Source organism: Ambystoma mexicanum, chromosome 8 (genome assembly GCF_040938575.1).
Source record: "Ambystoma mexicanum isolate Mex_15411 chromosome 8, UKY_AmexF1_1, whole genome shotgun sequence".
In the NCBI taxonomy this organism is placed as follows: Eukaryota; Metazoa; Chordata; class Amphibia; order Caudata; family Ambystomatidae; genus Ambystoma; species Ambystoma mexicanum.
This window is the reverse complement of record NC_090929.1, coordinates 1,499,848,746-1,499,875,230: the sequence shown is the minus strand read 5'-3', so window position 1 is coordinate 1,499,875,230 and position 26,485 is coordinate 1,499,848,746. Positions and strand designations below refer to the sequence as shown.

General features: G+C 45.7%; 1 protein-coding gene across 1 annotated transcript in view; it reads left to right on the top strand.

Moving 5' to 3' along the window:
- CYP17A1 (cytochrome P450 family 17 subfamily A member 1) overlaps positions 1-3,955 on the top strand; it is a 503,310-nt gene extending 499,355 nt beyond the window's left edge. Inside the window, exon 8 of the mRNA XM_069611689.1 lies at positions 3,398-3,955. Coding sequence (XP_069467790.1) covers positions 3,398-3,675 — 278 coding nt within the window. The 3' untranslated portion in view covers positions 3,676-3,955. The remainder of the gene's footprint in view (positions 1-3,397) is intronic.
- Positions 3,956-26,485: the final 22,530 nt, after the last annotated feature.

Genomic DNA, 26,485 nt, shown 5'->3' with positions numbered 1-26,485 from the left:
TACCCTCTACTCCTGTCTTGCGGGCAGCTAAGGATGTTGTATCTGGCAGTAGGCCTCTTTCTCTGCTAAATTGGCCTCTGAAGCCTTATTCTGGCCGCAGCTCCCATTGTGCTTTTTTGGCTTTGTTCCCCTTTGATCTGATACATTACCGCCACGTTGGAGGCCCCTCTTCGGATGCGGCGGGCCTTTCCCTTCTTCTCAGGGCATTGGCCGTGGTCTGAGAACGATTGTTGTAGCGTCTGTCGCGTGTACAGTTGTCTCTCACTGCCACTAACGGCCACCGGTGTTGGACACCTAAGATCTGGCTCCCCCTGCAATCCGTTGTAGCTGGAGGCCGTGTGCCAGCCGTTCTCAGCAGTGTTTATGGGTGCCCTGTTGTGGGCCGGTGATGTGTTCGGCATTTGCTGATCGCAGTCTTCCGCAGGTTAGAATCAGGCCCCTTTACCCCTCCTCGTAGCGTTGCTGCGTGGCAGGGGTTTCCTTCACTCCCCACGTGTGGGCAGCTTGTCTACGTTATCAGCGCCGGTCGGAGGTGTTCCATGCCTGGGGGTCATTCCTATGCACCTCTCCGCTTCCCTATGAGGTCATATGCATGCAGCTTTACTGCTCCGGTCTCTTTCTCCTTACTCTGCCCTTTCAATCGTATTGTTCCTCCCTCGTATGGTAGCAGGAGACTGGTGCCTCTGCTGTCATGCAGCATGGGCACAGCACCTCTAGCTCTTTGGCGTGTTCCGTGGTATTGGTGCTCGGGAATGCCAGGCTGTCCGTATGTGTGCATGGTCTACACACTGTGTCTAGGGCTCTGGGATGGGGAGGCTTCCTTGCGTGTTGTGCACTCCCTCTCACCCTCCGTCCCTGCCTTGCCCTCTGCACCCTTCTCCCCGGCTCACCTGCTGTCTTCCGCCCGGCTCTCTTCTTACGCTGTCTTCCTTGCTGCGTGACTCCCCCGTCTGCTGCTCTTGTACGGTGGCCTGCTCCGTTCCCGGCATCTTGAGGAGTCGGGCAGCGATTCGCCTCACGCAGGCGGCACGAGCTGGTCTGCTTCTGTGACACTCTGCCCAGCTCTCTCCACCTCTCTGCAGTGTGCAAACCTGTTGCATGTGGGAACTCGGCCAAGCCCCTGCTTCCCTGCTTCCTGTCAAAGTGCCCGCTGGGTTGCGTCCGCCATCTTGCCTGCAAGTACACGGCTTGCTTTCGATTGATATATGCTTGTTTCAAGCCACGTTACTCAGTCGAGTTCACATACAGATGTTCTCCGCACCCTCTGACACCATTCCTTAGTATTTCCTTCATATGTTGTGACAATTCTGGCCAGTTTGAGCGAATTGTCTACAGGATCGCTCAGGAGCTCTGGGGTGCTGCTGCTCAACGCATGGCCACCAAGCCATGCCCCCGCCCACCAACCTTACTTGTTTTGTTGACCCTCAACCTGCATCCTTTATGAAGGAGATGTATCTGAGTTTAGTTATATCCTTAATCCAACCCGAGTGTTTTGAATTGAATAAAATTGGTTTGGTAACCTTTATGAGTCTCAAGTCATCTGTTGAGCACCTTGTTCTGTGAGCCTGATAATAGGTCATTTTAGGCCACGACCAACAGCTCAGATTAAAAGATAGACTAAACAGGAGGTCTGGGCCAGTTCCCAAGGCTACTCCTTTTCCAAGTGAACTCTTCAAACCTCTACACTACCAATGCCAGGCGCATGAAATTCTTACAAACATATATCCGCTTAAATCTCAGTGTGGCATGGCGCATCTCTTAGGCAGTCACTGCCTTTTTAGGGCTGGCATTGTTTGGGTGCTTCCTTCTCAGGACAGTGGATAATGACATGCTGGTTATAGCTAGAACCTTGTGCATGGGCAGTGAGTTGTTTTCTAGATCCATACCGTGGAAAAATTGGAGAGCTGCACGTACTGTTTCAATTTCAAGGAAGAACATGTTTGGAAAGTTAATGTTTTAAAAGGCTCCAGCCAGATAACACTTCCAAGAGGTGGTAAACATGGTTCTGGTCTATTAGTGGGACACATACCTAGCAGAAATGTATACATTGGGCATTGTCTACAGCATGGATAGCTCCCAGAAACATATGTGGGGGATAAATGGCTGCCAATTCTGTTAATGTAGCACACACTGAGCTAGGCTATCTATTCTTCTATCTTTTTTTCTGCCATAAGAATATGCATGCCCGTGTTTGCATAGAAAAACATTGAAGTCCTGGCAGTAGAAGGGCTAAAGGCTGAAGGCTGCCTTCAGAGTGTATATACAGTGGAAACATGCGTTTAAGAGTGTCTCCAAATCAGGAAATGTTGTCAATGATGCCATTGACAATACTGACGATGCCATAGATGACCTATGTGTTTACTTCATGTGTGACACCACCAGTACATCACCAGTGATGTCTTATGTGTTGTCATTTGTGACATTATCTGTGATGTCATGTTTTGCCCTGTAACTTTAATGTCCCTTGAACTGAAGTTTTTCAATGTGTTTGTACGTTTTCTTTTGTGCTCACGTGGTACTGTTCTTGTTCTTTTCTGATAAGTTTAAAAACACTGCATTTACAATTTTTTTGCTGTTCATAAGAGTCCGATTATAATGTTTTATTGTTACTGAATTTTTCCCCTACGATCTCCTAATGCCTCAATATCTTTTAATTTCCCACATATTATTATTTAAAGTGCAATTTCCTAGGTTGGTTAAGCGCTTTCTTTAACGGGGGTGCTGCAAAACCGAATGTATATATGTCTACATCATAGTGCAATGTCTTTATTCAATGATGCTTCAAGGGTATCAGATACAATACACCTTGACTGCATGTGTTCTGAATCATTCTACATTAGTTCATGTGGCGTTTTTCATAGACGTTCGCGGCATTTCAAATTCATTTAAAACAAATACATTTTTTGGCTGCACTTCCCACCAGCTTCCCATCTCTGCTTGCTGATGGGAAATGCAAACTAATTGTCCAGTAAAGTTTACACTTGTACGTCATAATTCTCTTTTTAAAGTTAAGGACTAAATCAACATCCACTCTTGCAAAGTTCGCTAACTTTTCATGTAAAACCTTACCGACCATTCAACCAAATACCCTATAGATTGCTTGTGTTTAATGCTGCATGTTTTCCAGCAAGTATTGCTACATACAGTTAAAGGCCAGTTTTTAATATGTGTTCCAATAACGTTTCATCCACACGTTTGCACTAGTTTGTGTGTCTATAACACATCCTTCTAGTACCCTCCTTTCAATAGTCTGCTTTAACCCTTTTACCTGTGAAGTACAGTGTTTTGTATTGGTTGTAAACTATCCACTTTCATTGGTTCAGCTGTGTGGTTCTGCTTTGTAGCTCTCTCTCTATTGACTTGCTTTAACTATTTCTTTCACTGTGTGTTTCTGCAGATCGATTTTTAGATGAGAATGGAAACCTGGTCCAGGCCCCCTCGCCGAGCTACCTGCCGTTTGGAGCCGGGGTACGTGTTTGCGTTGGGGAAATTCTAGCCAAAATGGAGATCTTCCTCTTTCTCGCTTGGATCTTCCAAAGATTTACCCTTGAAATTCCCGAAGGCCATACACTCCCGGATCTGCAGGGAAAGTTTGGGGTTGTCCTCCAGGTGGCGAAATTCAAAGTGAAAGTTAAACTACGAGAACAATGGAAGGACATTGATCTTCGTACTTAAGAACTGCGATTAATATTTAGTGATCGTAGTATGTAAGACTTACACAGTGCATCTTTACCAGCTGATAGGCTGTGCTGTTACACTCATTGATGATATTGACATTTTATTTTGGTTTCATCTACTTTATGAAAATAATCTCATAAACGTTTCCTAATTATAAAGACAACCATCTAGTCCTCCTGATGATAATTTACCCATGTTTTATTCTCATTTTTCAATACTTTACTTAGCTTTCACAGCCCACCATTACATTAAGAATGAAATGTTCTTTTTAACCACAATTCTAATGAAGTCTCTTTTTCCTCGGTCACACTGTGCACCATGAACCATAAGCTACAGTGGGCCTCATTCCGAGTATGGCGGTAAGGGATAGCGGCCACCGGTAACGAGACCGGTGGCGGTGATCCCTTACCGCCATACTCCGAGTTCCCTTTGCGCCCTCGCCCTTAACGCCTGCTTTGAGCAGGTGTTACAGTCGAGGGCGCAAAGGGGCCTCCAAGCCAATAACGGTGACCGTAATGAACGGTCACCGTTATTTGCATCTTCCCCATTCCCATTGAGCCCTATGGGGGCTCATTTGGGAATGGGGAAGAGCCTTGGTGAATGGGGAATTACTGCCCCGCCAACCTTGGAATGGGGCGGTAATTCTGCCATCCACCAAGGCGCTGCCGGTCCGGGTACGGCGTCAACGAAGGCGTTAATAGCGCCATTGGTTAGCGCCGTACTCGGAATGAGGCCCAATGTAAATAGAGATCTCAATACCTATGCAACCACTTTTTCCACAGCTTTTCATATTTGTGTGCACCAAATATCTGTTTCAGTAAACAGAAACATGTAATTGGCATTGGAAATTTAGCAGGTAACTGATTTTTATGCAGTGGGGAGCATTTGTATATTGTTTTCTGCCCCTCCATACTCACTTACCATTACCACCAATCAGGCTTGAAATTTACCATCCAATTATGAGTGGGTTAATATCCATTTTGGGAATCCATGGGACTCTGCAGGGGATTTGGAGGAACTATAGTGGGCATCAATTACACCTTTGAAAATTCCTCTACTTTTTGGTGGTACGGTGGAGGAAAGATCCCTGCAAGAGGTTTTTTCTCCACTTCACAACCAAAGTTCAAATCTGGTTGTGTGGTAAAGTGGAGGCAATTCTGTTACCACAACTTTACTGCCATTTGTTTCTGCAGCTCTGGAATCAGAATAAAACAGAGTTAACGGGTGATACTCTTAATGATCTTTTTACCTTAAAATGCATCTTATTTTGATGTGATTTCTATCCCCTCTTCAACCAGATCTTGTCCTCCACCCCAAAGGCGTGTGCTAGAACTCCCCCTCGCCCAGTGGGGGCTGTGGTAGGAATAGAGGTAGAGAAAAACATAAACCTGTCACTGCACATCAAAGAGAGAGTAGACAATAAGCCCCTGCAGTGGGCCTGTAACCCACAAGCATCCACACAGGACTGATTACTAATGTCATGTATTGTATAGAGGAACTACTGTTAAACCTATTACCAACCCATTCCTTAACAACATGCACAATATATTATAAGCCTCACTAGAATTGTAACCTGCTGCCTTTGAATGTAGCCACACTAGAATTTATCTGAGCTGGTTAATGCTACTTTTGAATTTAGCCACACTAGAATTGTAACCGGCTCCATTTGAATTTAGCCACACCATAATTGTAGTGAGTTAGTTAATGCTACTGAATGCAGCAGCACTAGAATTGTAACCTGCTGCTTTTGAATCAGCCACACTATAATTGTGTCCTGAGTTAGTTAATGCTGCTTCTGAATTCAGCCGCACTAGAATTGCAAAGTGCTGCTTTTGAATTTAGCCGCAATAGAACTGTACAGATTTGGCGTCTGCTGCTTTTGCATCTAGCCACACTTAAATTGTACTGATTTATATGTTTAGATTTAGAAGAATCCACAATAAAACTACTCAACACCGAGCGATCACCTGAAACCAACTAACCACCACCCTTCTCACCTCCACACCCTCACACCTCTCATGTACTACACACGGCCACAGAGGTAGTGAAACAACCCACCAAAAAACGTGCAAACCACACCCCCTTCTCTAATCAAACTACAAACCCAATACTTGCAAACAACAAACAACTCAGACACAAGACGCCACCCTTCCTGACACAAGTCCAGTGCACTTAACAAAGCAAACACAGAAATCTCACACACACAGACGCCACTTTCTCCTTGCATGCATCAACAGATTAGCACAATTTCTATCCTATCCCTCTCTCCCTCAGTAACCAACCCTACCCACTTTTCTCACAGAGCCACTTGGGCACCTGTAGAACATGCAAATGGCAGCGGTGCATGGTAAAAATCAACATTACATACCATATGACCATATATCGCAATTCAAAGAGATGCCGCCATACTCCATTTGTTTTTTGTTATTGGCGTTTGGCTTGTATAAAGACAAATCTTTCACAAAGAACATTACACCAAAATATAAACAAACAATTAACAAACATTATGACACAACCCTCCGGTAACGAGTTCTACAAACCACTTCTTAAAATCACTCCATCACAAATTTACTAATATGAACAGAGTGTTATAGCAGTCAATAAAAACACACCTAATGTTAAGATTCATCACAGTGGATCCAAAAACAACACCGCCACACACCACTAATTTCATGTCATTAACACAGCTAGAAAATGTACTCCATTATCTAAACTATCCCGACAATCCTTAAAATCGGTTAAAAAGGTGTGCTTACCAAAGCAATTGCTTTATAAACATGACTACCGCAAGAGTTATATTTACATATTCCTAACTGAAGATAATTGCCCACCATTCATCACTGGTGAGAGCTCTGTACTGTCTTACAAAACTGGTCAAGAACAAGCCTCTTCTGCCAGGTTTGGGCAATCGAACAGCAGACGCCTTAAGGTTTCTACTTCTGTGGGTATTTTACAGAATCTACAGCCACAGGCTCTCGCCGAGCTTTGCTCGAGATCCAATAACCTCCATAGCAGGAAACAGGTATTAAACACATTCTTAAGAAGAGGTTTCTATAAATTGCATTTGGAAACTCCTCAAGTAGTTGGCCAACTGATTTAAAGATTGTGACTCGTTATTAAAATTGGAGAACCGTTTATAAACACTACATTGTGACTGCGTGCGTATCCAATCCATAGTCCATATTTTACCTTTAGCCGATATTGGGCTTTCAATTAACAGTTCAGTGGTAGAACCTGAATAACTAATAATCTTCAAGTACTCTCTTTCCTATAGGAAGAGGAGATTATCAGTTTTTAATAACAATGCATCTTTTAAAATCTGAAATAGAGAGTTCTTAACTGCTACGAGGGCTTTTCTGTAAAGTGCAAGTGCTTTCCGCTGAGTCATTGCATAGAGTGACAATAAGCCCAGTTCGTAGCGTATTATTTGGATCAGTGTTCCTTTAGGGACACCCAGAACCTTCTTCCAGAACAGACCTTCCAGAATGTTGCAGATCGAGTTTGGGGTACAGAGCGCAGTTTACGCCCAGTAAGTTAGGTTAGGTACAGCTTTCTTTTTATAAAACTCTAAGACCAGCACCATGGAAAAGCAGCCAGATTGATGCTGCAACGGTACTCCCTGTGCAGCTAAAACACCTGCCTTAATTCTGAGCATAGTGACATTCGGGACGTCTTTTACACCATCATTCACATTAAACCCTAAATACCAACAAGTGTCCACCCTTAGTGCAGGTGACTTATTCAAACACCAGTTAAACTTAACTTTCAACTTCAATCTTGAACACTTCAAAATCAGAATGTTAGATTTTGATACAGTTATCATTAAATTGTTTTTGGAGGCATAAGACAAAGAGCTTTGAAATTTCTGGAAAAACATGGACATTACAACATTTCTCGAAACTGTCAGAGCTCAAATGTTATTTACATTATAAATTCCACCAGCAGCTTCGGGTATGTAGGCCAAACCACCAGACAAGTCAACAAGAGGATTGGCGAACACCTCTCAAGGATATGGTGCAAGTCTCCAACTGCTCCTTTGGTCTCACATTTTATGGAATATCACCATAGCCCAGACAATCTCAGCTGTTGGGTGGTGGACAAAGTTGAAAACCAAACCAAGGTCAGCAATGCAATAAATCACAAAGAGGCATGGTGGATGTTCAAGTTACAGTCCATCAGCACAAGCCTGAATGAGGCCACCATCACCTGTCCATTTAACAAATAATACTCTGCAAAGGCCTATTTTGATCACGCGCTTCTCAGTACTACCCATGGGGATCACCAGCTAGAAATTAAAATTTGAGTATAAACGACTCATTTTTCAGTCAGTCCGCCACCCAGCATTCTTTGTGGGCCACATTTTATGTCCCCTGCCATCTGCGCGCACCTATTCGAAATTGCAGAGCCATTCCAGGGCCACAGACCTTCTAGCTAACTCTTTATAGCAACATCAACATTTTCATTAAATGTGTTGTTATTCTTTATCCACCAACTAACCAGCCGGGCTCCAAAACGGCAGCCATAGCATCCCTCTTGCAGGTTCCCCCTGGTGACACCAAACTTCCACAGGTTTAAATGGGAGCGAGTGTACACGCTTGCACTTGGTACTCGTTAGCGCATTTGAAAAGTACAATAGCTTGGCACACTAATTCCTCTCAGCAGGTGCGAAGTGACATTTATTTAGACCATTACCCTAGCAACGAATGGTGCAACGATCTCTGGCGGCGTCTGAACTTCTACTGCTTGCCCCGCCAATACACACGCAGCAGGTAAGAATTCTCGCCACCTCAAAATCACTGCATGGAATACTACCAGCGTTCTGTTCAATTTGGAGGCACATAAAGCGACCTTCACTTTCCTTTTTTCATTATGTGCAGCGGGCCACAGCGATCGACCTCGTAGCAACTGAGAGTGCCCCATTTCACAGCACCTCCTTTTTGTAATTTTTTTTAAGAATTTTATTTTTCAATCATGAACACAGTTCTGTTACAATGACAGTAGTATCATTTGTAAGTATGCTTTCTGCCATGCTAACTGGCATCTTATCCTACCGTTCTAGTGAACATGACATTTTCATATCGCAAAAAACAAGCTTACTCCATTACCTTTACCACTTTCCCCTTTCCCCCACCCGTATCCCACCCTAACCCTGACTTTTATGGCTTAGTTTTCTACCTCCACTTTTTAAGGTCTCCTCTATCGTCCTCTCAGGAAGCAGTGCCATCCATTGCAAACCTCTTCCTTTGGTTAACATACATGGACATTTTTAAGTATTATCGGTTTATGGAAGTGATTTTCCCTGTCTTTTACATATTCATGGAAGGTTCTCCAAACTGTCAAACTTCAGAAACCGTCACTCTTTCAAGGCGCACACTTTCTCCATCGCCATCACTCCCCATATCTTGGCCAACCACCATGCTATTATTGGGCCCACCAACGTCTTCCACCCTTGCGCTATGGTCATTCGCGCTGCCATCAACAGGTGTGAGATTAGAGTGGCATTATGCCCGGATGCCACATAGATCACTTCCACTTCAACCCCCAACAATACCACCTTTGGTGACTCAGGTAATTGCACCCCCGTGATCTCCTTTATGTGCCCTAGGATCTCTTTCCAATACATTACCGCTTTCGGGCATGTCCACCAAATGTGGTATAGATCCCCTTTCCCACCACATTGTCTCCAGCACCAGGGGGGGTCATTTGCATGTATTCCGTGTAGACAGTCTGGGGACATGTATCATCTAAAACAAAGCTTGTATGCTGTCTCCTTGATGGCCGTGCTTTTAGATATTTTGTGTGCTCTCCTCCAAATCTGTCCCCATTCCTCTTCAGTGATTGGCACCCCAATATCCTTCTCCCAACTATCTTCGTACAAGAGCTTATCACCCTCTTGCGAGCTATCCAACAGCCTATACAATCTTGCTTCCCCTTTGGTTGTCATGCCTTCCTGAATGGTTAGTTCTAGGCCCTTGTGCCCGCCTCTTGACCTTCTTTTGGGAGATCCAATACCTAATTTGAATATATTTGTACCTTTCCTTCTCCCCTATTCCAAATGTCTGTTTTTTGCATTCCTCAAATAAAAGGGGGGGATCCTCCCTGAATCATTTCCCTTAGGTTGATGGAGTCCGTACCCTCCCAAACGTCCCAGAATTTCTTTTGTTAGCCTGGGGGAAAATCTGCATTATGGGCCATTGGGGAGAACGGACCTAATGCTTGCTGTATTTGTCTTCTTTCTGAGTGCTTTATCCCACCCCTGCAGAGATACTCTGCTGGCTTCTAATAGATACCCCTCTGCTCCTTGGGTGCCTGTACTGAGGGCAGGTAGCACTTTCAATGGGATGGACGTGGCCCTTGTTCTATTCTGCACCAACCTTTTAACCTTTTAATTTGTCTTGATCTGCCCATTTCAGTATCTTTTGGGGTGCTATGTCTACTGGGAGGGAGCCCACCATATAGAGTAAGCGGGGAAGCAAGGTGATTTTAACCGACGCGATTCATGCGAACCATGAAAATTCCTGGGCATCCCATCTATGCATGTCATCTTGTAATTGTTTCTAAAGCGGTGTTATATTTGCTCCATACAGCCCTCTAAATTCCCTCATCAATTTTATCCCCAAATATTCAATACTCTCTTCTTCCCAGAGTAAGGGGTATTTTTTGCCCAGTTTAGTAATTTCACCCTGCTTCTCCAATATGTTTAGAGCTTTAGATTTTGTGTAGTTCATAGTGAAACCCGAAATCTTGGCGAATTCTTGTAGCTTTTCTATTACTCTAGGTAGTGTGTCTTGAGTGTTTTTAAAAAATAACAATATGTTATCCGCGTACAGTGCGATTTTTATGTGTCACCTCCCCACAAGTCACACCCAGTATCTTCTAGTCCTGTCTGACCACCACGGCTAGGGGCTCCTTAACCATTGCGAATATTAAGGGAGATAAGAGGCATCCCTGACACGTGCCTCTCTGTATTTTCATCTGTGCCGAGCTACACCCATTGACCAGAAAATTAATTGTTGGGATTTGAAAGTTAGCCAGAATCATCCTAGTAAAGCCGGGGCTCCATCCAAATCTCTCCAGGACCAGCCGTAACTATCCCCAGTCTAAGCTATCGAAAGACCGCCGTGCATTAAGCGCTGCTATAGAAAATTGTTGTCCCATTCTAGTCCCCAGATGTATTATATCTATGGCACTTTTTATATTGTCCTGCGTATGCCGCCCTTCTATAAAGCCTGCTTGATGCTTGTGTATAATCCCCGGTAACACCTTCATTAACCTTGCTGCTAAGACTTTCGCGTACATTTTGGCATCACTATTTAGCAGCACAATGGGACAGTAGTTGGCCATTCTGTAGGGTCTTTACCTGGTTTAAGTATTAATATCATTGTGGATTCCCCCATGCCCTCCGTAATCTTGCCGCTTTCCCTGATGGAGTTAAATAGTCGTGTTAGTGGTGCCAGCAGCTGCAATCTAAAGGTTTTGTAGTACCCATTTCCCAGTCCATCCGGGCCAGTAGTTTTATTGGGTATTAAGGCCGTAATTGCGTCACTCACCTCTTGTGCTATTGGGCCATCCACTGTGTCCCTACTTTACTCTGAAATTTGGGGTAAACAAAGTGTTGACATGTAGGTTGTTTGTAACGAAGGGTCTAAGCCTTCTTGCTTCAGCAGCCCTTTGTGGAATCTTTCCATTATTTCCAGTTGTCCTTCTTCTGACATAAATAGATTACCTTGTTCATTCTTAAATTGGATTATGTAGTTACGGGATTTTTGTTTCTTTAGTTTAGCCGCTAAAATTCTGTTAGCTTTCCCGCCCTGCGTATAATATGATTGTTTAGTGTTTAAAAGTGTCTGCCACTGGATCAGTCACATGCGCTTCCAGCTGGGATCTAACTTTCCACAGGGCTCTCAGCGACTTTTGTGTCTGTCGTGCTTTATACTGTTTCTCAGCTTCCTTTAGCCTCCCCCTCCAATTTCTCTGTAATGAGACTTTTCTCTTTGATATAAGCTGCGGGTTGCAAAATAAATTCTCTGAGGACCACTGCTTTCCCGGCATCACACACTAACCTCCAGTCTGTCTCACGGTTATCATTGCCTTTGAAATAGTTATTTATGGTTTTCTCTATATATTCTCTAAGGGCTATATCCTGCAGTATCAACTCCCTAAATCTCCAGTGTTTCCGTCTATTCCCTTTGTCTCTTGCCAGTTCTATTTGTACTATCAACGGGGCATGAACTGACACGTATTTGATGTCAATTTCTACCTTTATCACCTGTGGGATCAATGTTGCTGAGACTAGGACCATGTCAATCCTTGAGTAGCCCTTCTGTACCACCGAGTAGTGTGTGTATTCTCTGTCCTACTTGTGGAAGAATCTCCATCTTTCAATTGCCCCAAGATACCTAAAGAATGTTCCCAGTACCTGCCTATCTTTCCCATCCGTTGCGGAGGCCGGGAGTGTTTTATCTAGTGTGGGGTCCATCATACAGTTAAAATCACCACCAATCAACACCCGACCCTTGCACCATTCTCCCAGTTTCAGCCGAATCTCCCTTAGGTAGACATCTTGTTTCTCGATGGGAGCATACAATGCTATCAGCGTATAGAGCTGCTCCCTCATTGTCCCTTTGAGCACCAGATATCTACCTTCGATGTCCCTGTATACGTGTTGCTTTTTAAACCCCAAGTTGGCTCTGAGCAAAATTGCCAACTCCTCTGTTTTTTTTCCCACTTGCTGCATACAATTGCATGGGGAATGCTTTATGAGATATCCTTTTATTTAAGCCATGTACGTTCAAGGTTATAAACATTTCCTCAGCCATCTATGATATCTTCGGGACCGTGTGTCAATACCTTAATGCCTCTGCTTCTGACACTGCCCCGCCTCGCCAGAGCCTTTAACCCTGCTTCCACTCCAAAAACTCTTAAACATACATCAACCCTATCCCAACGCTCTACCCTAACCCCAACTTCTTTTCCCCTTCCATCCCCTTCCATCCCCTCCCATACCCTAATTCTCCCACTTCCCTTTACCCCAAACTGGCCATGGGTTCACGCAAACCCCCCCTGGTGTCCCCTCAGGGCGCTAGGACATGTATCGTTCCATACCCTTATGTGGATTCCAATGTTACCCGCCTTCCCTCTTCCGTCTGGGCTCCAATTTTGTCTAGCATTGTTGTTTTAGTTACCCCTTCTCCATCCCCCAATCTATATTTCAATGTATTGCATCTCCGTCTTTACCTTATACATCCAACACCCACACTGTCCTTATTTCTTATAGGGTCCTGTCAACTTTGCGTCCCTTCCCCGTCTCGTTCTCTTGTCCATCGACCATTCCCATGGTCTGTGCCCATCGTTTGAGGGGTTTTGTTTTGGTCCCCGCTCCTCCTGACTCTCTTCCCCTTCGATCTGTAACAGTGATAGTGTTTCCTTACGCGTGGTGATCCGATGATGCTTGCCTTCCCATGTGAAGAGCAGTCCGAACGGGAATGCCCACTTATAGGTTATGTGTTTTGAAATTAAAGCCTCCGTAACCGGCTGCATCAGTCTTCTCTTGTGTAATGTTGATAGTGCCAGGTCCTTGTATAGGTAAATTCGAAGTCCATTAATTATAAAATCATGTTGCATTCTTGCTGCTCTAAGTATTTCTTCCTTCATGGTATACGAGGTCAAGGCTATTAGAACGTCTCGGGGTCTTGCTCCTGGCTCTTACCTCTTGGGTCCGATTCTGTGCAGTCTGCCTATCAGTAGCTCTTCTGGTTATATTCCGTTCAGTAGGCTGCTGAAACAATGCTGCATAGCGTCTCTTAAATCATTGTCCATGACTGTCTCACCCAGTCCCTTGACCCTTATGTTAGACGTGTGGGACCTATTCTCCAGGTGCTCCGCCTGAACTTCTAGATTGTGTGTTGCTCTGGCTACTTCTTCCAGCAGAATGCTGTTCTGTTTCACCTCCTCAGACATTACAGATTGGCCATCCCCCACCAAATCCACTCTATTACCCATTTTGTTGATTTCCTTTCTGACCTCTTGAAGCAATAACTTAAGTTCTTCCTTTATTTTCCTGAATTGGTCTTGGAGGGACTCCATCATTCTATTTTCCATTCCTTTCAGGCATTCCTGCAGCTTTATTCAGTGCCATCTTGGTTACTGTTTCTGTATTTTCCTTTCCCCCTGATTCTTTTCCTGGTTTGAGTGTATGTGTGTTAACATGCTGCTGTTGTTTCCAACACAGTTCCAATTGCCGCCTTGCAGTCTTGTTGTACCTTTCACTCTCGCTGGGGTGTTTTTGGCCTTAGCCCCTGACATCTTCAGAAAACTCTGCCAAATGGTCTACTTTCCCACTCTTTACAGAGGGTGAAGTACTAACAGCTATTCAAAAAATTAAATCTTCTTCTCCGTCTGATGCTATCCCTGCGGAGATCATGAAAAAGATTGCACCAGATCTCTTGGATGCCTTAACTACGGCTGTCAATGACAACTGCCAATCAGGGATTGTACCACCTGAACTGAAATCAGCCAGCGTTGTTCCTCTCCTTAAGAAGCCCACACTCGATCCAACGGTCCTTGCCAACCTCTGCCCTATTTCTCTGCTTCCTTTTCTTTCTAAACTACTGGAATCATTAGTTGCACCCTTACTTTCTTTCTTTCTTGAATCGACTAATGTCCTTAACCCTGCACAGGCGGGTTTTAGAACTGGCAGGGGCATGGAGAGCGTGTTAGTGTCCATCCAGGAAGACATGTGCAGGCTGGTGGATTCAGGTGGGGTTGGGGCCCTGATTTTACTAGATCTATCAGTGGCGTTCCACACTGTCGACCACCCCATCCTGTTATCGCGCCTGGCTCAGATAGGAATATCTGGCCAGGTGCTACCCTGGTTCACCTCATTTCTGGCATACCATACACAAACTCTTGCCATGCCACCTTTTCTCTCATCTCCCTGCCATCTCACTTGTGGTGTTCCCCACGGCTCGTCTTTGTCCCCGATTTTGTTTAATATCTATATTTGTGCCTTGGTGTGTCTCATCCGTTCCCATGGCCTCAACTGCTACTCCTATGCCGACGACACCCAGATTCTGATCCGGTTAGACCAAGATCATACTGAGGTGTCGGCATGCCTTCGGAGCTGCTTGATGGCTGTTGGTGAATGGATGGACCACAATTGGCTCAAACTTAACGGAGACAAGACGGAAGTCCTGGTGGTTTGTGTGTCTCCCCAGACCCCTCACTATGGGTAACTGCTTTCTGGCCTGCTACTCTTGGTTCTCTCCCTAGCCCAGTTGGCAAGTTCTAAAACCTTGGGGTTATTCTCGCCGCCTCTCTGTCTATGGCCAACCACGTTGCGGCTGTGTGCCAAGCAGGTCACTATCAATTTACGGTTCTGAAGAAGGTTCTTCCTATGATCCCTAAACCTCTTCTTCCTCCGGTAGTTGCGGCATTGGTTCTGTCTCGCCTGGACTACTGCAACTCGCTCTACTTGGCCCAGCCGATTGGCCTCATACAGCGACTGCAGCGTCTACAGAATTTGGCTGCTAGGATGGCAACGGGCACCCCTTGTGGAGCCCATATCTCTCCGGTGCTGCACTCTCTTCACTGGCTACCGGTTAGGCAGCGTATCAGATTTAAAACTATGTGCATAGTTCACCGGACCATCCATTCCCAAGACGCTGAGTTCCTTCAAACTAAATTCCAACTAAAATCAGACTGGGCGTTGTCTCCGCTCTTCCACCGCCGATCTTCTTGTTGTCCTGAGGTTTTGCCGTTCTAGGATAGGCGGTCGTACCTTCTCTATAGTTGCGGCCAACCTATGGAATGCCTTCCCCTCTGTGATTAGGAAAATTTCGAATCACTTGGCTTTCAGAAGAGCGCTTAAAACTACGCTCTTCTAGGCCCACCTTATGTGACTTGACTACTTGGCGTAACATGATCTCCTTCTCCAGCGCCATGATACCTTTGGGTGACCGTGCGCTATAGAAATTAACCTAACATAACATAACATATGGGGACTCTATTGCACTCTTCCCGTCACCCACACTGTGTTCGAGGGGGGGGGCAATGTTCAGATGACACCCACTTGTGATGAGTCTTTTGCTCCACTTTCGTTTATCCTTTATCCTTTACATGTGATCTGTTTCTTTTCAGATCTACCCCCTCCTATCCCTTTAGTTTCAGCCTTGCCCCTCTGTGGGAATCTAGGACGGATCTGAGCTTCTGACTCGCTCCTGTTCTTTCTCTGGCCGCTTTATCACTCGATATCCCACTTGCTCTTCGGGTGCTGGTGGAGGGGGGCTTCTCAGCCCCTCTCTCCCTCATGTGCCATACACCTTGCTTCAAGGAGCGCTTCTGAGTTTGATTTTCCCACCTGTAAATCCCTTTGTCTCAGACCTGCATCTCAGACCTGCCTTAACGGGTGTTGCCTTTCAAGTTCCTCTCTCCTCTTCCCAGTCGCTCTTTACCTCCAGGATTATAGGGGGGTTGTACTTTCTCTGATGTTATTTTGTTATTTTCCCCCATTTGTGGCAGGCTCTATATTTTAATCCATTTTAACTTTCTCTGCCTCTCCCTTTGCGGTGTCTTCCCTCTCTATCCCTCACTGTCTGTACAGTATCTACGGTCCTCTCACTGTGTGTCTTTGTCGTGCACGGTCCCCCTTCTTTTGGCTGTGAGTGGTCTTCGTTTTACATTTTTCCCGGGATACTCTGCCAGCTGTCGGGGGAGGTATAGCGCTCTGCACACGTTGTTCCTCTCCTGTGTCCCACGTGAGCGGCTGCTCACTCTGCTATCCTTGTTGTGATTTCACCCATTGGGTCCCGGGTTAACTTGCCTCCTGCCCGCGGCTCGAGCTCTCCCCCATGTAATGTGGTGCTAGGGGGGGACGTGATCCTCACCGTCCTCCAACATTCTATCTTAGTTGGGGCGCCGCAAGCTACCTCGTCTCTTTTGCCGACACGCTGCACGTTTCAGCTTCTGCGGCTTCAGTTTCCCCGGCTCTCATTGCGGTCTGGGTCCTCTCCACACCATCGAGCTCTACGTTGTTGCGTTTTTCCTTCTGAGAGGTCTGTGCCTTTATCAGAGCTGTCTCCTTCTCGCTTCGATCTCTGGCAAGCCTACTAGATTCCTTATCACTGCCCGGAATAGCAGCTCCTTGCTGGGCTGGCTACGCCGCTGCTCCCTTTCCTGCTCGCTCCTTTGTCAGAACTAGAGTTTTTGCTTCGTTCCGGTGCTGTTCTGAAGTGCTTTCCCTGGTATATATTTCAGAGCCTCGATCTGCTGGGCTTGTCGGGAGGCTGATCTTCTTTGAGCCACTTCTTAATAGTGCTTAAATGTCACTGCTGCATACACCTTATTCGGTCGCCCGGATGGAGGGATAGGGACACACACCCTCATGGTCCGGCGGCATCTTGGAATCCCCTGCACACCCATTTTTCAACCATTTTTACATATAGTTTTCTTCTCTCCTCTGCTTGTAACATGTGTGGGACTACAAACCATTCACAGTGCCTACCAGCACTTCAAATTGTTTCTTCAACACAATGCGGTAGTGGAGCATTTACAGCAATCTCTCCCCTCCGCAGCATTAACTCAGGACCACAAGAAATTCCTTGGCCCGATTCTGAAGCCTCACCAAGATGGAGGACCACACAGCATCTCCAGACACCCGCTAAACCTATCCAGAGGAATACTACCAATACTGTGCCACCCTCCGGGGTGTTGGCACAAGGTCAGTGATGCTTTAAAAAGAAACATTTAAAAAGAAAAATAAGAAAAATACATTCAAAACATTTTAGTTGTTTTTAATCACATAGTCAACCCTACACAACACTACTCTTTAGACTTTATGTTTAGCTTTCTTCATACCTAAAAACCTTCTGTGCTCTTCTTCCCAGAGAGACACAATCCGAGGCCCAGAAGAAGGCATTCTTCAATGCAGCCAAAACTTCCTTAGACACAGCAACTTTCTGCTTACATTGTCTATCAAACACTCAGGGAAACATTTCCCGACGTAGACACAGGATTGGTCTTTTTTCGTTGGTTTGCAGTAAAACATGGCACACATGCATACACATTCATCTATGTCATGGTTGTGTGATATTATGTTTGAAAAATGTTGAATGTGAGATGATAATTGATCCACAGCCAAAAATAATGTACTAGCACTGAAGTGGAAATAAGTGTATATGCGTTCCAACTGAATGCTGCCCATGTTTGTATCACAAATTGCAGTTTGTTTGTTATGTCTTTAGAAAAGTAACTGTTTAAAAGAGATGCTGACAAAAGTTAACAGCAACATGAGAAAAATTGAAAAAAATTGGTTATGACTAATGCAAGAAAATATTTTTACCAATGGAATTGTATATGGTAAACACCAATAAAAGTAGTTTGACCAAACCTTGAAAAGGTCTTACTGCAAGTTATTTGGTGTAATTTATACACCTAAATTTGGATAACTGGTCTCCATCGTTGTTGTAGGGTGATCCGTGAGCTCACTAATTCAGCCACGGTTTTAAAGAACTATTGCATACATGATCTACAGTATGTCTAATTTAGAAAGTGGCAGGACTTCTTCCCTTTTTTCTTATGCTTGCTGAGATGGTCACCACAGCGGAGGCAATATTGAAGGACACGATTACGTCCACTGTAGACTTAACAGTGAGGATGAAAGCGCTGGAATCACAAAATACCATATGGGAGTCATGAGCTGAGGACACGGAGAGCAGGTCCCATAGAAACAACATAAGGGTGCTAGGAATGCAGAAGAAACGGAAGGCCGCGACCGACAGGCTACATTGAGAACCTGCTACTACAGGAGATTGGCCCAGAAAAATTGTCACAGGGGTTCGCGGTGGAAAGAGCACACAGGTCCCTCCAGAAGAAACTACCACCCAGCTCCCACCCCAGGCCAGTCATTGCAAGGATCCTAAACTTCAGAGACAGAGAAGTAGTGCTTCATTTCTCCAGGGAAGGCAGGACAATCCAGAGATGCAATGCCAAGATAGCAATATATACAGACTATACACCAATGCAGGGTCCGACTGGGACAAGAAATAGGCCCGGACACCAAAAAAAAGTGGCCCACCCCTGGCCTCACGACCCTTGGCCTGTGATGACATCACCAGAGGTGATGTCATATGACCCCACCTGAAATTGACATCCCAGGAAGCGATGAAACACGACCTTTCACCCCTTGACAAAACAGGAAGTGGCATCAAATAGCATTGTTACTAAGTACACTACGTAAAATATGGTTATGATTTCACTAATGTGATATACATTTCATACAAGAATGGATCACCATATGTATCATTATGTATCATTAATATCTGTGTGTATAGATCCATATTGCCAAACTGTGAATGCAAGCAGATGTCCAAGGCCAAATGATAACATGTTATTGTGTAGCACTTACTCTTGAGCTCTTTTTTATAGAACAAATATGCATACAATATCACTCAACCTGTGTTCGTACTCATTTATTGACCTCAGAAGGATGCAAGGCTGAGATCTGGTTACATCTGTTACCTTGCTTTGATGAATTAAGCCGTTGCGGGTGCTTTTTTATTTTTCTTCAGACCGGCCAGGCATGGGCAGAAACCGTCCCCAGGGACTCGCCATGATTTCAGCCCGGCCATGGGCTGAGTGGCCGATGGTCCAATCAGACCCTGCACCAATGGTGCAAAAGAGCAAGAATACATTTGTGCCCATTAAAGTGCAGCTACAATTACTCGGTATAAAATACATGATGATTTAACCGGCCAGACTGAAGATTGTGTATGAAGGGAGAACACACTTCCTCGAGACCCCGGCGGCAGCAAATATGTGGCTCGAGCCCAATAACTTGGAGAACAGTGATGAGGCGTATGCCAAAGACTGCAGGGAACCGCCTGTTTGACTTGTTACGAAAAGCAGAGACTGAGAGGCATGCAAATGACAGTGGTGAACAGCTTGGGACATTCTACAGACAGCTCGCTCTGGTGGCCCTGCTGCTCCTTGAACAGAATGAACCAGCGGACTTGAGTGGTGGGCCTTAGCTTTGCAGGCCGTGCAGATTATGGTAACATGTTTGACTTGAACTGATAACTACAAACTGATGTTGGAATGCCGCCGCATGGAAGCTGTGTACAATGGGGGCTAGCAGTGTCACTACTGGGTGGTGCTTGGACAACCCAGAACTTGCTTTTACTTAAGGCCAGCCGTTTGCTTGCCTTGCCTGGTACACACAGGCTAAGTATAGCTTTGGCGGTACGGGTATGCCAGAACAGGGACTCTCTGTTGGGCAGTGTTTATCCTCTGGATTTAAGGGGCTGTTGAATTTGGTTTTGTTTGTTTGTTATATAGAGCTCATAGTGGGTACGCAATGGGGCAGGGGGAGATATGACTGGTTACAACGGAAAATGGCAATGGGTCGAACCCAAACAACTTTTGGGGGAGGGCAGCGAGCAGATATGGGACAAGTAAAGTTTCTATCTTGGTACGTGAGGGGACTGGGTTCATACATTATAAAGAATAGGGTGAGGTCCGACCTACGTAGGAAGCGTATATCCATAGCAATTTTCCAAGAGACTCACCTGTTACCAGAAGGACAAGTACAACTCTTGGGGTGGAACGGGATACAGCTCTACGTTCTAACAATTCGCCAGAGGCGTACTTATATGGGTAGACGCAGCAGTTCCCCTACAGGTATCGGAGGTGGTGACGGATCCAGATGGGAGATAAGTGATCCTCTGTGGCCACATAGGCCAAAGGGAAGTGTGAATTGTAAACTCCTACTTTCCCAATAATGCGATCACGGCAAATGTACGCTCACTCAGCAGCATACAACCCGGAGACAGGATGTGATGCTACTCTGGGGTGGTGATTTAATTGTGTGCGGGATGTGCTCCTAGACAGATCTACGCCCTCTTGGGAAGGAACCCCCCCTGGCTACTGAAGCATTGAACGTAGCCCTATCTGATCTAGCTCTTATAGATATCTGGAGGCAGTTACATCCGAATGCTCGGGGGTACTCATATTACTCATCACCACATGATCAGAATTGACTACATGTTTGTGGGCGAGGAACACTTAATGGAATTTGTTAGAGCGGAATATACAGGACCTACTATGTCAGACCATTCGCCCCTGATTTTTACGTGGCGCATGCCCATAGATGCTCTCTGGGACGGGCCATTCAGAGATGCACTGCACCAGACCATAGTGCAGTACTTGGAGACCAATATTGGCAGTGTGGATAGCTGGGGCATAGTTTGGGAGGCACTGAAGGTGGTTATCAGAAGGGATATTGTAAAGACTGGTAGGGGGTGTCTGTACTTCCGCTCTCTATATGGTAGAGGAGAGGCACAGAAGACCCCAGCCAAGATTCTCTATTACGGTAGCAATGGACGAGCAATCAAGGCCTAGCTTCTCAGGAGGTGATGCAGGCTGGTTCTTAAGTACAGTGTGGTCCCCCAACCCCCACAAAGGAATGTCCACACACTGTATTACTGAAAACACAGTCTTTATATAATTAATATTCAAAGGTATGTACACAATCACAATAACGCACTTTGTACTTGGAAGTCAATAATGATAAATATATACAATTCTAAAGTGGTACCACCAATGTTATCAAATCTCATTAAAGTGCATCAACTGTACGGTTAAAATGTCACACCGATTAATAACGAGGAAACCAGCAATAGAGATAGGAAGGAACGCAAGATGGTTGAAACAATAGGCAGAATACTGGCCCCGTACCCCAGACACAGTTCTGTGTGGAGATCCCCCCACCTGGGCAACCTGTAAAATAAAGATATATCGCACAAGCCCAGTCCATATGTTCAATAGTCTCACTTCTTCCTATTAAGGTTTTACCCCCCCAATGTACCTGGTTGTCATGATCTCTGCTTCCAAAAGGTCAGGGTTTTCCCAACTCCCTTGGAAGCAGATCCATAACCCAGGTTCCGAGTGCCAACCAGTCCCAATTGGGACCTTTTGGACCCAGTCCTGGCGCCAGTGGCACCAGGCTCATAAATATGCCCAGTCCCAGCGCTGGAAGCGCCGGGCTCATAATGCTTGGGTGGACTTACCTTCAGCAGACCATGCTGCTTACTTGCCTGCCAGTTGAGCCTCTGATCCTCTTCTGTTTGGAACTACTTTTCCTGTTGGGTGGGGCTGGAGCCACTTCCTAGATTCAGAACACTGGAACTCTTCTGGAAGGCAGGAACTCTTTTCTTACCAGGAACTCTTTTCTTACTTAGGCGTGGCTGTGGAAGGAGACACCTAAGCACTACAGGAGGCTATTTAAACCACACCCGGTGGATGAATCTTGCTTTGCGTTATTCTGCAACCTCTGCAGCAGAACGCTCATCGTGTCTTCTGCATCCGGTCCTGGGCCTAAGGAAAAAGGCTTACCATCCTGAATCCAGTCTTCAGCAACACCTATAAAGACAAGAAAGAACAGGTTAGCATTCCGGCATCTGAAAGGCAAAGGCTTACCATCCTGAATCCAGTCTTCAGCAACACCTATAAAGACAAGAAAGAACAGGTTAGCATTCCGGCATCTGAAAGGCAAAGGCTTACCTACTCTTCGTGCACTCCGGAGGTCTTCACACTGCATTCCGGCATCTGAAAGACAAAAGTTTACCAACTCTTCGCACGCTCCGGAGGCCTTCGGCGCTGCATCCCGCATCTGAAAGACAAAACAAGGTGCGTTTAAAGACATTGGGGAACTTTAATACTCACGTGCCATTACTCCTTTCCACATCTAATCCAGTGGGTATTCCGGCACCCTGCAGCCGCTCCGAACTCGTACCTGCAAAATAAAAAGACAGTTAGAGCGCATAGTGAAGCAGGCAACAAGCGCTTACTTACGTGCTTCCAGGCGCTTCTATTCATCACACGGGCTCCATCTTCAACTCACTTCAGCCCGTCATCCGCCATCGCCGGAACCCTGCAAAACAAGAGACATCATTACTAAAGACTTTAAAGACATTTGAATGACTCGAAACTTACCGTTCGTGCAGTAAACGACGGACAGCAGTCCTCTGAAGTCAAGAGGCCTGCGCTACCTATCCAGTGAAGAAACTGGTTACAGCACCCTGCCCCGAGGCAGATGGAGAGCTCGGCATTCACTTACCTAAGGTGAGAGCGTTAACCTTTGGGGGTCTACAGGAGAGGAGAAGAGGAAAGAGATAGGGACACCCCAATAACCCCAGTTTATTAACCCCATATTTTCTATCTGCAGACATCTTACTCTACATGTCAGGCATACAGTGCACAGAGGTCCAGCCCAAAGAGCCAACCGGGTGCTACACTTCACCTTTGAAGATACGGTAGTCGCCCAGTCAAGACCGGCGCCTCTGCGAGAATCAGGTGAGCGTTACAGAACGCAAAGCCTACCGCAAAACTCTCGCCCAGGCGCTATGGAAACCTCGGATACTGACCCCCTAGCCCGGTTACTTGGGGAACTAAGGGCAGAAGTGCATGCAGCTCGTCAGGAAACAAATGCTCTAAGAAGGGAACTAATTATTTCCAAGGAGAGAACAGACAATCTTGCTAGACAAGTGCTACAGTCACAAGCCGGACAGACCCCGTTACCCGCATCAGGGGCAAATCTTCCTTCAACATCCTCTATGAATCCAGTGCAGATCAACCTACCTGGGAATGTACCTCTGGCTCCGCCCGAACGATTTTCTGGTGACCCAAAGAGGTTTGCAGTATTTATCAATCAGTGCCGGTTGCACTTCTTATGCCGGCCAGCAGCCTTTCCAACTGATCAAGCAAAAGTAGCTTTTGTACTTTCGTACCTTAGTGGCAATGCGGCAGACTGGTCGATCCCTCTAGTTAATCAAGATGATCCGGTTCTCCATGATTTTCAAGCCTTTCAGCTTAGTATGGAAAAACTGTTCGCAAGAGATTCACAGGGGCAGGCCTTGGACAATGAGCTTCTTTCGTTGCGACAGGGTAATCAAGACCTTTTGGCTTATATTGCATCTTTCAATAGACTAATAGTGGAAACTCAATGGCCTGAGGACAAAAGGATTACGCTGTTTTATAGAGGTCTACGTGGAGAGCTCAAAGACGTTTTAGCCCAAGTAGTGAATCCCCCACAAGACTGTTCGGATTATATAGACTTGGTCGTTCAAATAGATCACAGGCTGCAGAACAGGAAGGCCGATCGTTCCAAGTTTGATGCTCGAGTATTTTCCAAGCCGCCAACTCCTTCCAAAGGAGTAGACTCCGGGGAACCCATGCAAATAGGGGGTCTGAAAGGTCCTCTAACACAAAGGGAGCGGGAAAGGAGGAAACAGTTGCAATTATGCCTATATTGCGGAAACTCAGGGCACTTTCTTCGAGACTGTCCGGTGAAACCTGCCAAGAAGGCAGTAGGAGCTGCAGTTACCAAAGTTACAAACTCTGAGCAGGGAAACGACCTCGCCCGACAAGAATAGAGGTCCTCTTGCCGAGCGTGAAAACCAGTTCCGTGACCTCGCATTTCGTGATACCTATGGTCCTCATTAGCCCTGATAATCCGGATCGATTACATGCAATTGAAGCTTACGTCGACAGCGGTGCCATCGGCAATTATGTGGATCATGAAATGGTTTTGAGGATGAATCTAACTCTTTGTCCCAAGGCTGTAAAGGACGTCATTACTACGGTGGATGGTACGGAGATAGCCTCCGGGCCAGTAACGCATACCACTCAAGAGGTGACGCTAGTAAGTCAAGATGGACACCATGAGAAGATCGTGTTCGATGTGATCAAGGCCCCTCAGTTTCAGATTATTCTAGGAATACCTTGGTTAGAGAAACACAATCCTCTGATCGATTGGCGAGCAAGAACGGTCCAGTTTCCAGAATGTGTCTCTACTTGTCACCCTCCACCTGGTGTTGCACTGGCGGCAATTTCTTCAGAGACTCCCCAGTTACCTCCCGAATACCTAGAATACCAAGATGTTTTCCGGAAGGATCAGGCTAACTCTCTACCTCCTCATAGGTCTTATGACTGCCAGATAGACCTGATACCTGGATCTACTCCTCCTTGTAGTAGAATTTATGCCCTCACCGAGCCTGAGAACCTTCACCTTCGACAATACCTGGATCAATACCTGGCAAATGGGTTTATTCGTCCTTCCAAGTCCCCTGCTTCTTCAGCTTTGTTCTTCGTTCCAAAAAAGGAAGGAGACCTTAGAACTTGTATCGATTATCGCTCCCTGAACCAGATCACCGTTAAGAATAGATATCCGTTACCTTTGATCCCTGAACTCCTGGACCAAGTCAGAAAAGCATGCATATATACAAAGCTGGATCTTAGAGGAGCTTACCACTTGGTACGAGTAAAAGAGGGCGATGAATGGAAGACGGCCTTCCGCACCAAGTATGGGCTATTTGAATATCAGGTCATGCCCTTCGGACTTTGCAATGCCCCGGCCGCCTTTCAATATTTTATGAACGATGTCCTCAGAGAGCTCATAGATGTATGTGTTGTTGTTTACATTGACGACATCCTCGTTTATTCTTCATCGGAATCTGAACATCGGAAACACGTGAAAATGGTCCTCGAAAGATTGCGTCAACACAAACTTTTCGCTAAGTTGGAAAAATGTGTTTTCAACGTGACTGAAGTTGAATTCTTGGGATTCATATTATCACCTGGCGGAGTGCGTATGGATTCAAAGAAGGTCGATGCAGTTCTCAAATGGCCATCACCATCCTCCGTAAAAGGTGTGCAAAGCATGTTAGGCTTCGCTAACTTTTACCGCAGGTTTATCCCCGAATTCTCTCGAATAGTCCAGCCCATCACTGCCTTGTTAAAGAAAAACAAACGTTTTGAATGGTCTACCGAGGCGGAACAAGCTTTCCAGGATTTGAAGACTAAATTTATCTCTGCACCAATCTTAAAACACCCTCGCCCCGAACTCCCCTACATCGTGGAAACTGATGCTTCAAGCCTTGCCATGGGGGCAGTTCTATCACAAAAGGACCCGGTAACCAATCAGTTGCATCCCGTGGCATTTTGGTCCCGCAAATTCTCGCCTCCTGAAATCAATTACACGATTACTGACAAGGAACTTCTGGCTATCAAGTCTGCCTTTAAGGCTTGGCGGCATTATCTGCTGGGGGCCCGACACACCGTTACTGTGATTACGGATCACCGAAACCTGCAATATTTGAAGACCGCAAAAGCCCAATCCTCTAGACAACTCCGTTGGGCATTATTCTTTGCCGAGTTTGACTTCATAATTACCTATCGACCTGGTACAAAGAACGGTAAAGCCGATGCCCTTTCTCGGATGGGAGTGGAAGAACACTTGGTCAACCCTAAACCTGTACCAATCATTCCCGAACAAAGAATTCTGGGTGTAATCGCCACAGAATCCATAGAGGAAGTTAAGGATAAAACCAGGCAACTTGTAACTCCAGCAGACATACAGAATTGGCATCTGCAGGGAAAGGACTTTGCAGTAAAGGACAACTTATTGTATTTCCAAGAACGATTATACCTACCCAGCACAGATTTACAGAAAAAAGTAATCTCTTGTTATCACGACTCTTTAATGGAAGGTCATCCCGGTATAGCCAAGACCTCAGAAAAGATCAAGCGCTACTTCTGGTGGCCGTCTTGGAAAAAAGATATCAGAGACTTTATAATGTCCTGTGGAGTATGCGCCCAAAACAAGAGTCAAAAGGAAAGACCAGCAGGCCTCTTACGCCCTATTGACATCCCACCTCGCCCTTGGCATACGCTTTCTATGGACTTCATCACCGATCTACCTCCATGCTCCGGATACAATACGATTCTAGTAATCGTGGACTTATTCTCCAAGATG